The 11,848-nt window shown below is 43.8% G+C and overlaps 1 protein-coding gene and 1 non-coding gene across 2 annotated transcripts; one reads left to right on the top strand and one right to left on the bottom strand.

The window, feature by feature from the left end:
• Positions 1-1,683: 1,683 nt before the first annotated feature.
• LOC102495984 (PR domain zinc finger protein 14-like) lies at positions 1,684-6,837 on the bottom strand. The gene is made up of 2 exons (XM_006165743.2): positions 6,754-6,837; positions 1,684-2,209 (listed from the first exon to the last, which is right to left on the bottom strand). Exons 1-2 carry the CDS (start codon positions 6,802-6,804, stop codon positions 1,982-1,984), a joined length of 279 nt encoding a protein of 92 aa, XP_006165805.1. The 5' UTR covers positions 6,805-6,837; the 3' UTR covers positions 1,684-1,981.
• Positions 3,139-3,246, top strand: LOC114005574 (U6 spliceosomal RNA). The gene has a single exon (XR_003547412.1). It is a non-coding gene; the product is annotated as a U6 spliceosomal RNA (small nuclear RNA).
• Positions 6,838-11,848: the final 5,011 nt, after the last annotated feature.

Genomic DNA, 11,848 nt, shown 5'->3' with positions numbered 1-11,848 from the left:
TACAAAGTATCATTCAGAATGCATAGTTTCATTTTATTTAATTTTCACATTTAAAACATAATTACACTGCTTTAATACATGAGGATCTTTAGCCTCAAATTAAATGACTTACCCCATATTACACAATGAGGAAATGGTAGACAAATTAAAGGTTTGAAAAGGTGATTTATACCTCACGCTGCTTCTTACACTGTTCAGCCAGTGAAATTATATTAGCCTAGAGTTTTGATTTATCTTATTTCCTGTGTAGTGGTGTGTATTCTACTTTGTCTTAGTCTATTTGCTTCTATTAAATAATTGTCATTATTGTCATAAGCTGATTCTAATAACCATTAGGGACAAGTGAGATAGTTTAAAGAAATAAACAAAAAACTTCAGTTATTCACTTAAGAAAGATGTTATGAACTGATTATATTCCCAAACTAAAAATGTAAGAACATAACCTGGTTAATATGTTCAAAGCTTTGTGTAACCAGGTCAGGTGACATGAAATGGTCCCCTAAGTTTTCCTGTTAGTCAAGAATGATTGAGCCATACAAAACAGTATTATTTGGCATGCCTGCATTTGAGTGACTATTAGAAAGACCAAAAACATTACCTCAAAAAGTAAAACAACAACAATGTACTTCATCCGAGTTGTGCGTGAGTGAAAAGTCTGGGATCGCACCAACTCCAGATGTCTCTTTGCCTTTACTGCTTGATCTTCGAGTAATGTTCAAAACCATAAACATTTGGTAAGAAAATGCTTCAAGTCATCTATTTTGAACTAGCAGTCAGAGAAAGGCTGCCTAATTACAGGAGAGCCCCAACCTTTTCAAAAGACCATTGTTCTGACTTAATTAACATGAACTAAAGGGCCCTAAAACAACAGGGCACATTCCCATTAGGATAAATTACTCAGGCCCAGCCAAGGCAAAGGATTCCCCAGAGGAGAATCTGTCACTGCTTTGCCACCTGCACTACATCTAGCCCTCAAAGGACTGCAGCTGGGGGCCTCCCTCTGGAAGGGGCATCTGTTCCATATTGAATTTGCTCCATGTGGAGGGCCATGGGCCACGGATGAAGGGAAGGCAGTCCACAGAGACACGGCCAGAGATGGGCTATCTATCGCCTTGGCTATCCCTGCCCACAAAGTGCTTTGGTGCTGCCTATTCTGGGGCCGGATTTCCCATGTGAATATTGAAGAGGCAGGGCTTTGGAGTTGGCAGACCTAGTTTTGCCCTTTAGAGGCCCATGACCTGTACCACTTCCTTCCCCTCAGCCTCGCTGGCCTCGTCCATAAAGTGGCCAGCTCAGTGGTACCGTCTCATGAGGCCCTGCTCCATCTGTGGCCTCTACCCTTTCCAGGAGTTCATTCCCCACACGCGTGCATCAGCCTCCCGTGTACACTTTCCTTTTCAGAGGGCCTCTCTCTTTTTTGGAGGGGGAACACTCTGTTTTAGCATGAGCCAGCTAATTAGGAAAACCTACTAGTCTCTTCTTTGGAAATGAAGTCAGGTTGAGAATCAGAGTAATAGTAATAGCATTTGTCATGCGGTGAGGGAAGTGTAAGAATGAAGGGTCTGAAACGAACTGAAAGATTAAGCCACTTCTGGTGACTTGGTTACAATACTAATGAAGCCCTGGCATGAAAGGATTTGTAAATAATTTGCTCTATGAAGAAGCAACAGTTCATTGGCATAGGCAGTACCATGGGAGCCCAAGGCAGTAGAAAAATGCCTTTTTTTAATCCTCACAAAATCTAGGAAGTGAACTTCAGGGATGTCCACAGTCACTCAGGGTACATGCTGGTTTCCAGATGCTCAAGTTTTCGGTTTCTAGGAGAAGTCCATCACAATTTTATTTTTGTTGAAGCCACGTCAGTACACTGATAAGTTCAGTGAAGTGGTGGCTTCGTCTTTCCCTCTCATTCCGTGGTCCTAGCATGTGCTCACATGACACATCCAGAACAAGAGAGGTCATCCGAGTCCCTGGCCGAGGGCTAGCAGTCTCCATGACACTTCATGTGTGCGTAGAAAGCTTCCGGATCTGAGAAGGTTTGCCCACAGACGCCGCAGGAGCAGCCCTCGTCATCCTTGTGTGAGCGCCTGACGTGGCTGTCGTGGGCAGCATGGGACGCAAACGATTTCCCACAGTACTTGCATTTGAACGGCTTCTCCCCGGAGTGCTGCCTGATGTGTGTGCGGAGGATGCTGGACGCGGTGAACTTCTGCAGAGAGCAGGAGAGGCAGGGAAGGTCAGTGAGCAGGACAAGCAACTCCACAAAGGGGCTAATTTTGCTGTTATGGACACTGAGGTCCCCTCTTAGTTCTCCAACAGACAGATCTGGATTTTAAGGCTCTGCAGCAGTCATGGTCAACAGCAGTGGCCTTAAATCAAAAGGATGCCTTTCTCCATCTCTCCATCCTGGAGGGATGTGGGGCACACACACCTGTATGTATCCACCTTGCCTGTTTTTCATGCCGGAGGGACAGGATTCAAACCACAGCCTGTCAGGTGAGGTCCCTTAGCCCCAACCCACAGGCCTGCAGCACTTAAACAAATTTTGATGCAGGTGGTTCTAGGACCACACCCCAAGACAAACTGCATTGTAGAAGAAGCTAATATTGGTCAATGTTCTTAAAAAAATGTTCTGGGGTGCATGCACTTAACTGGAGAGGGAGAGAGAGAAGGACCCCCCACATCCCCTATAGGGAATGGTCATTCCACAATCCTTCTCCACTCTCCTCTCAGGGGTTTGGGCATGCACACATTTGCCATGCATTCCAAGCCACTGGGTCCAGACTCAAACCACACAGCCAGCCACGAAGGACCCAGCCACCTTAACCACCTCCCCACTGGCTGGCCCTAAATCAATACCTCACTGATCTTCTTCTTTCTTTACATGGAGATACAATTGCAGATTCACAGATAATTATAAGGAATTGTATGAGACTCTGCACACCCTCTACTCAAGTCTCTCTCAGTGGCCATCATACACGAATACTGTAGCACGCGACAGCCAGGACACTAACCCTGACCATCACGGTCAAGACACACATTTCCCTCAGGAGGATCCCAAGTTACCCTCCACTCCCACTGCCTTCTTAACCAAGAGGAGCACTAATCTGTACTTCATTTCTATAATGTTACCACTGAGAATGTTACATAGTACGTGCATAAGCAAAAATGGAAATGCCACAGAAACGATTAGCAAGGTCCCTGCATAAGGATGGCATGCAAATCTGTGAAGAGTTCCTTATTTAAAAAAAAAAAAAGGAGGGGGCAGGTGGTGTGGTGGTTAAGAGTGCTGGACTCCCACATGGCTAAGGGCGGTTCAAGTCCCAGTCCTGGTGGCTTGCTTTCTCACTTTCTCTCTTTTGCTCTGTCTGTCTCTGGTCAAATTAAAATAAATAAATAAATAAATAGTTAAATAAAAATAATTCTTCCCCCCACCCCCTATAAGTTTTTGCTATAGGGCGCGTGTGCTCGCCAGAAAGACAGAGAGACTCAGGAAGCAAGAAATCACCCCCCAGGGGGGATGATCACGCCAATCTCTTCCCCTCCATTCTCCTCTCGGGATCTTGGGCACACACACACATGCGCCTGGCATGAGTTTAAGCCACCAGGTCCAGGACTCAAACCAAGGTCGATTATATGGGAATCCAGCAACATAGCCATTACGCTAACTGCTGGTCCCAGTTCATTTCTTTTTTATTGCTCAGTAGTGTTCAGCAAGAAATGAGGATATACCATGCAGTCTGTTTAATTACATTCCTTGAAGGACATTTGTTTGTTTCCAGTTTTTTGGCTATTCTGAATAAAGCTGCTGGAAATAGGTTTTTGTGTGAACACACAAGTTTTCATTTCCTTGGACTAAGTGCCCAGGAGAGCAATTTGATGAGTCTCATGATAAATCCAAGTTGAGATTTTTTTTTTTTTTTTTGAGAGATTTTCACTGTAGGGGGTGTGCGCTCCCCAGCCAGAGAGAGACAGAGAGCTAGAAAGCAAGAAATCAACCCCCAGGGGGAATGGCCATGCCACAATCCCTTCTCCTCCATCCCCCTCGCGGGATCTTGGGCACGCACACACGCGCGCCCGGCGTGAGTTTTAAGCCACCGGGTCCAGGACACTAACCGCGGTTGACTACGTGGGAGTCCAGCGACATAGCCATTACGCTAACTGCTGGTTCCCCCAAGTTGAGATTTTAAAGAAATTGTCAAAACTGTTTTCCAGAGTGGCTATAATATTTGAGATTCCCAAATATTGATATGTCATTATTCTTACAAATCTTTTCGTGGTCATGTCTTCTCTTTCACTTATTCATAACTTTTCCCCTCATTCACATTAATATTATTATTTTTAAGAGATTAATGCTATAGGGCACATGCAATCACCAGAGATAGAGACACAGAGAGAAAGCGCAAAATTACCCCCCAGGGGGATGGCCACACTGCAATCCTTTTTCCTCCATTCTACTCCTGGGATTTTTTTAAAAAAGATTTATTTATTTGATTCATTCATTTATTTGTTTTAATTTGACCAGAAAGACAGAAGGGGGGGAGGGAAAGTGAGAAAGCAAGCCACCAGGTCTGGGACTCAAACCATGGTCAGCCATATGGAAGTGTCCAGCACCTTAACCACCATGCCACCTGCTGGTCCCCCTGCTCCTGGGATTTTAAGCTGGGATTTAACACACACCTGGTGTGAGTTTCAAGCTGTTAGATCTGGGACTCGAACCGCAATTAGCCACATTGGAGTCCAATGCCTTAACCACTGTGCTACCTGCTGGACTCCATACTATTTTCTGACCATTTCCATTTTCAGGTAGTATATTAGAGATGCAAGAAAGTGACTTGGTTTGGGAGCTCACTGACAGTGTTATAAAACACAAGGTCCAACCAGAGTTAGTGGGCCGGGAGGAAAGCACTAGACAAAGGGGTATCTGCAGTATTCAGGACCTTTCAAATGGGCACTAGGAGTCAGGGTCTCCCAGACACAGTCGGTCTTCAACCGAAGTAACTGCAGTCTAACGAGCCCGTCCGAACGCCAAGCTACGTTCACCGCCCTTTCCAGACTAGAGGGAAGTACAAGGGGAGGATTGGAATCAGAATTCCAGAAACAGGATGGTTGGTGGAGTACTTTTGTCCTTGCTCAGGGCGTCCCATTGGAGAGCATTCAACATTCCCAGGACAGTTTGCCTTTTTGCCAAATCTATAGCCACCTGCTGTTGGTCTGTCCGGATTTCACTTGATCCAGTTACGTCTCAGCCCTGCTTTTGTCTGCTCAGCATCCTCTTCCTGGAGGCATCCATTTCCTTAAGCCTGGGAGACCCAATATTGTCTTCTACTTTTGGAGGTTTAGAAGTCCTCCTGAATAAGACAGCCTATACTCAAACTTTTAATGGCTTTATTGTATAAATAAATAAGTAAATGAATGTCTTGATGAAATGTAGTCTGCCCTAGTAAGGCTTTCTGTGATGGACACATTCTGTACCTGTCCTAGTTGGTAGCTGCAGGCCATGTGTGGTCATTGAGCAATGTAGGAACAGAATTTTTAATTTCATGTCATTGGTTTTTTTTCTTTTTTTTCTTTTTTTGGAGAGGTTTTTGCTATAGGGTGCATGCACACGCCAGAAAGACAGAGAGACAGAAAGCGAGAAATCACCCCCCAGGGGGGATGGCCATGCCGCAATCCCTTCTCCTCCATTCTCCTCTTGGGATCTTGGGCACGCACGCACATGCGCCCGGCATGAGTTTAAGCCACCGGGTCCAGGACACCAACCACGGTAGACTACGTGGGAGTCCAGCGACATAGGCATCACGCTAACTGCTGGTCCCAATTTCATGTCATTGTTATTCATTGATATAGTCACACAGAAACCAACCTGAGTGTCTAAAAGCTGATGACTGAGTTGACACTGTGGCACATGTATACTATAAAATACTACAGCTATAAGAAATGATGAGATCCTATCATTTGACTCAAAATGGATGAATATAGAAGACTTCATGTTTAGCAAAGTGAGCGAGACTTTGAAGATGCACATTGTATATCCCCATTCAATTTGTACCTGATGTCTGTGTGTTATGGCAGAGGCTAAGAGGTCGAAGATATAATAGTGGAGAGAATAGGTGTAGATGCTACAGATTGTAAGGTGGGGGAATGGTTGGTAGCGAGTGGGCGGTGGAGGGTGGCTGTGAGAAAATATCTTTAGAATAGTCACGTGTGCTTAAAAGTGTTATTTGTTGGGGCCAGTGGATGGCGTAATGGTTACATGGCTGGACTCCTATGCAGTTGACCACAGTTCAAGTCCCAGACCTGGCAGCTTAAAACTCACGCTGGGTGTGCCCAGGATCTCAAGAGGAGAATGGAGGGGAAGGGACTGTGGATTGGTCATGCCCCCAGAGGGGATGCTTCTCTGTATCTCTCTTGCGAGCGCACATGCCATAGAGCAAATATCTCTAAAAGGGAAAAAGTGAGACTAGAACCTCCACTAAGTCTCTTAAATATTGCGTCCTATCTGTGATATATTTGGGATGTACTTTTATTTCACATGCCCTGGTTTAGCCAGTCTGATGATGAGCGGTCCTATCTGACCATCTTTAGCAAACTTAAGCATATTTGTGTTAGAAATGGGGACTGAACTAATTACTGACCAACACTGTAACGTGCTCATTACAAGCCAGACTTAACACCTCCAGGTCTTACCCATCGACACCCAAACTGGCCCCAAGACAGATCTCCCCCCACTTAGAAAGATGTCTCATTTACCTTTGTACAATACACACACTGGTATGGTCTGTCTCCAGAGTGGACTCGCATGTGCTTGTTTAGACTAGAAGACTGAGAGAAGCATTTCCCACACGTGGAACACTAGGGCAAAGGAGAAAACAGAATTGAAATGATACTTTCGCCTAGGAGGGCATCTGAACATTACGTTTACCTGCAGGGGAAAGGGAACCTTTGTTACCCATTTGTACATACCGGCTCAGTCTTCCCCAAGGTGAGGATCTACTTGGGACATCCCAGCAGCCACTAAAGCATCAGGTCACATGGGCTGATGGCTCTGGAGGAATCTGGTCCCAATTCTGTTCAGGTCGTCACTAATGCTAATACCGACCCCAGGGGATTCCTTGAACATCTTTGGGTGTCAGCTGTTTCAGATGTGAAACGTGGAAGCTGAATAGGACCGTGGCACCCCAGAGGCCTGAACTGAGTGCTGTGTGACTGCAGCAAGTCCGTTAAACTCGAATCTGTTTCCCTTGTTTCAAAATATACTGAAAATATCTCTCCCCCAAAGGGAAAGAACAGCCCTTCATCATCCACAGACAGTACAATGGAACTCGTGACAAAACTAACAGAGATGCAAGAGAAAAGAGAAAACCGAGTTCCAGGAGGTGAAGAAGTTCTTCCACGATCTGGAAGAGGAAATACATACCATAAAAAAAGAATCATAGGGAACTATCAGAGATGAAGGTTGTAATACAGGAAATCAAAACCTCCCTTGAAAGGATTAAAAGCAGATTAGTTCATGCAGAAAATCGAATCTCAGATGTAGAAGATAGAACCTCTGACCTAGAATAATTAACCAAAAAGACGGAGAAAATAACCCCCCAAATTAGAATAATATATGCATAATACTAGATACCATTAGACGCCCAAACATCTGGATAATCAGTATTTTAGAAGGTGAAGAAACTAATCAGGACATTGATAATCTATTCCATGAAATCCTGGAAGAAAACTTTCCAAACCTAGAGAGGCACTCAAACATCCAGACCCAAGAAATACAAAGGCCCCACATAGAATCAACCCAAGAAGATCTTCTTTAAGGCACATCATAGCCAGATTGACCAAACCACAGTCAGAGTCAAGATACTAAAATTGGCAAGAGAAAAACATCAAGTTACTTTCAAAGGATATCCCATCAGGCTAACATCAGACCTTTCACTGGAAACAATTCAAGCAAGAAAAGAATGGGAAAATATATTCAAAGTGTTAAGTGGAAAACAATTTCAATCAAAAATACTATATTCAGCAAGTAGGGAAAGTTCTGAAATATCAGTAACAACGTTGAATGTTAACGGAAAGGTCAGACCACAGTAACACTGCGAATTCAACAACATGAGACTGAACTAGTGAAATAGAATTCTATGACTTTTTTCTAAAACATTGATTTTCTTCTATGCTTTGTGTTCCAGATTTAGGGATTTTTGTTTCGAGATGTTGATGGGTTCAGCAATTTGTTAAAAAAAAAAAGTTTTTTTTAACTAAAATGAACTTTTCTCCATTCCTGACCCCTTTTCAATTAGAAAATATTTGTGAGCATTCTTATTCTGTGGCAGAATGGTTATTTGCATAAGTTCAATAACATAATGGTATCTGTTGCCTTGCATCAGAAATTGAATTCTTATGGAGCTTTGTGCAAATAACAGACCAAATTGAGATTAACCTAATTTCTTTTTGCAAATAAATTAACTTATACTTCTCTTTAATAAAAGGGGGAATGGAGAGAGAAAAAATGTTTCGGAAGAAAATTACTGTGCCCTTGTCACTAGATTCTAGCTTTGTCCATACTTTAAGATCTTTTTTTTTTTTTTTTTTTTTTTTGCTATAGGGCATTTTTTTCCAAACAGAGAGAGACAGAGAGACAGAAAGCGAGAAATCACCCCCCAGGGGGGATGGCCACACCACAATCCCTTCTCCTCCATTCTCCTCTTGGGATCCTGGACACACATGCACACGCGCCTGGTGTGAGTTTTAAGCCACCGGGTCTGGGACTCGAACCGCGGTCGACTATGTGGGAGTCCAGCGACATAGCCATTAAGCTAACTGCTGGTCCCAATACTTTAAGATCTTTTGTAAATCAATAAATGTGGGGGAAAAAGTTAGTATGGAAGGGAGGGAGGGGAAAGGAGAAGGAAAAAACTGGTAAAATATGCCTTTTTTATTAAAGAGGTTTTCGCTATAGGGCGCATGGGCTTGCCAGAGAGACAGAGAGAGACAGAGAGACAGAAAGTGAGAAATCACCCCCCAAGGGGATGGCCACACTGCAATCCCTTCTCTATTTTCCTCTCAGAATCCTGGGCACTCATGCACACGCATCCAATGTGAGTTTTTAAGCCACCAGGTCTGGGACTTGAACTGCGATTGACCACATGGGAGTGCAGCGACATAGCCATTACGTTAACTGCTGGTCCCAAAAGTATGCTTACCTGACAAAAAATGAGTTGTTTAATTGCCAGGGGGCATGTGAGCTTGCCAGAGGCAAAGAAAGCAGTCCCTAGTAAAGTGTGGCTATGCTACAATCCCTTCTCCTCCATCTCTCTGTCTCTCTCTGGACAAAACTGAAGAATAATGATAATAATACATAAAATTAAAAATAAATATATTTTAAAAAATAATGAAAAGTTCAGAATAGGGAGGTTGAGTCACCTCATATCTGGTCAAAAGGGCTTCCAGGAGGAAACAAAAACTTGGAGTATAGGTAACAGTCAGAGAAAGAGTAAGAAATTCTTTCGAGCTCAGGACTTGTACTTTCGGATGTGAAGAGTACGCCAAGTACAAAGTGGGGGTGCTTGAGGAAGAAAAAGACACCTAATTTGACACATTCTGATAAAATTTTACAACTCAAAAAAAAAAAACTGGCAAAGAAACAAAAACTAGATGGGCATGGAAATGATGGAAAACTGAATGATATCTTGAAAATTCTAAGGGGAAATTATTAGGCTATAAAATTCCTATCTATTATCAATGAAGAATACAAGTAAAATACCCTTAGCTAAAGAAAGACTTAGAAAAATTTTCATCCTGTCTTTTTTTAAAAAAGGTTTTTGCCATAGTGCGCGTGCACTCACCAGAGAGAGAGACAGAAGGAGAGAAGTCACATCCCAGAGGGGGTGACCATGCCACAATCCCTTCTCCATTCTGCTCTTGGGATTTGGACACACACGCACACGCACACAGCATGAGTTTCAAGCCTCTGAGCCCAGGACTCGAACTGCAGTGAACCACTTGGGAGTCCAGTGTCTTAACCACCATACTACTTGCTGGCCTCATTATGTACTCTTAAAAACAGTTATTTGAAGGTAAGTCCCAGTGGTATAAAAAAAGAATCCCAAAAAGGGGAATGATGGAAGAGAACTCTCAGTGGAACCAATTCTAGGTGATGAGAAATATGTATAAATAAGACAGATTTCATATTTGTGAGCTCGAAGAGGTACAAAGTCTGAAGACGCTCCCTACAGAAGGCTTGTTTCTTTTTTTTTTTTGAGAGGTTTTTCTCCTCCATTCTCCTCTCGGGATCTTGGGCATGCACGCACATGCGCCCGGCGTGAGTTTTAAGCCACCGGGTCCGGGATGCGAACCACGGTCGACTACGTGGGAATCCAGTGACATAGCCATTACGCTAACTGCTGGTCCCAGCTTGTTTCTTTTTAATTGCCAGAGGGCACGTGCATCCCCAGTAGGGCATAGTCACACCACCACCTCTTGTCCATTTCTCCATCCTGGCGGGATTTGGGGCACGGACACGCACAGGCACATGTGTGTCCCCAATGAGTTTCTCAAGTCACTGGGACCAGGACTCAAATAACTCCCTTAACCACTAGGCCACTGGGTCAGCCCCAGAACGCTTTGAACAAAAAAGCAGATACTGGGCCGGCTCCGTGGTGCAGTGGAGCCGAATTCCACGAGACATCATAATTCATATCCCTGGCCCGGTCAGCCCGAAACATGCGGAGCATGTGTGCAAGTTCCCAGATCTGACAGAAACAGGCTTACATTCTAAATACCTGCTCCGTCATCCTTCGGTACTTCTCATCACCTACATTAGTTCCACAGGTGACCAGACCTTGTGGAGGGTGTGCCTCCCTCCCATTCTCATATGTATGTAAATAATGAAAAGTTTACATTCTATCATGAATACAGAAAATATATGTTTTTAAATGCAAATGCCATTATATAAACTATATAACTAAAAACCAAAATTACTCTCTTGCAGTTGGAAATCCTTCAACACAGAAACTTATAAGGAAGTCACAGACATAACCTAAAGTTAAAGTGTGGCGGGACCAGCAGACAGCCTAATGGTTATGTTGCTGGACTCCCACATAGTCGACCGCAGTTCAAATCCTGGACCCAGGGGCTTAGAACTCATGCTAAGTGTGTGTGCATGTGTGCCCAAAATCCTGAGAGGAGAATGGAGAAGGGACTGCAGCATGGCCATCCCCCCGGGAGGGGTAATTTCTCACATTCTGTTTCTCTGTCTCTGACTCTCCAGTGAGCACATATGCTCTACAGCAAAAATCTCTTTAAAAATAAGTTAAAATGTGGCAAGCTTTTAAAGCAATTGACAGTATAAAATTCTGACTTTTGGGGACATGGTGGTTAAGGTGCTAGACTCCACACAGTCAACCATGGCTCGAGTCCCAGACCCAGTGGCAAAATCACTACAGGTATATGTGCATGGATGCTCAAAGTCCCAGGAGGAGAATGGAAGAGAAGGCGTGGTGCCATGGCCATCCTTCCTGGAGGGTCATTTCTCACTTTCCTGCTCTCTGGCTCTCTCCAACAAGAGCACGCACCCTATCTATGTGAGCGAATGCACCCAACGACAAAAATCTTTTTTAAAAAATCATTTTTCTCAAGTTTCGCATGTCTATTTTACTTGGGGTTGTCTTTCATCATTTTCAGTTAAATTAATTGTTAATGGTAAGCAAGAAAAGACCTCAACACTCTTAACGTCATTGGCAGAGTGCTACAGGACATTGAGGCTGGGATGTTCCGTGTGTGTTTAGATAGACACCTCGAGTTCAGGACAGAATTCCTGGTTAGAGACTTGAATTCCAATGTTTTAAAAGTGGTA

Source organism: Tupaia chinensis, unplaced genomic scaffold, assembly GCF_000334495.1.
Source record: "Tupaia chinensis unplaced genomic scaffold, TupChi_1.0 Scaffold144017_1, whole genome shotgun sequence".
NCBI classification, from domain to species: domain Eukaryota; kingdom Metazoa; phylum Chordata; class Mammalia; order Scandentia; family Tupaiidae; genus Tupaia; species Tupaia belangeri.
Note: the sequence above shows the minus strand (reverse complement) of the source record. Positions and strands in the feature narration are given on the sequence as shown.

Coding starts and splice junctions, on each gene's coding strand:
- LOC102495984 (XM_006165743.2), bottom strand. CDS start 6,804: ATGCGAGTCCACTCTGGAGACAGACCATACCAGTGTGTGTATTGTACA. Junction 2,210..6,753: donor AGTGTGTGTATTGTACAAAG/GTAAATGAGACA, acceptor TGCTCTCTGCAG/AAGTTCACCGCGTCCAGCAT.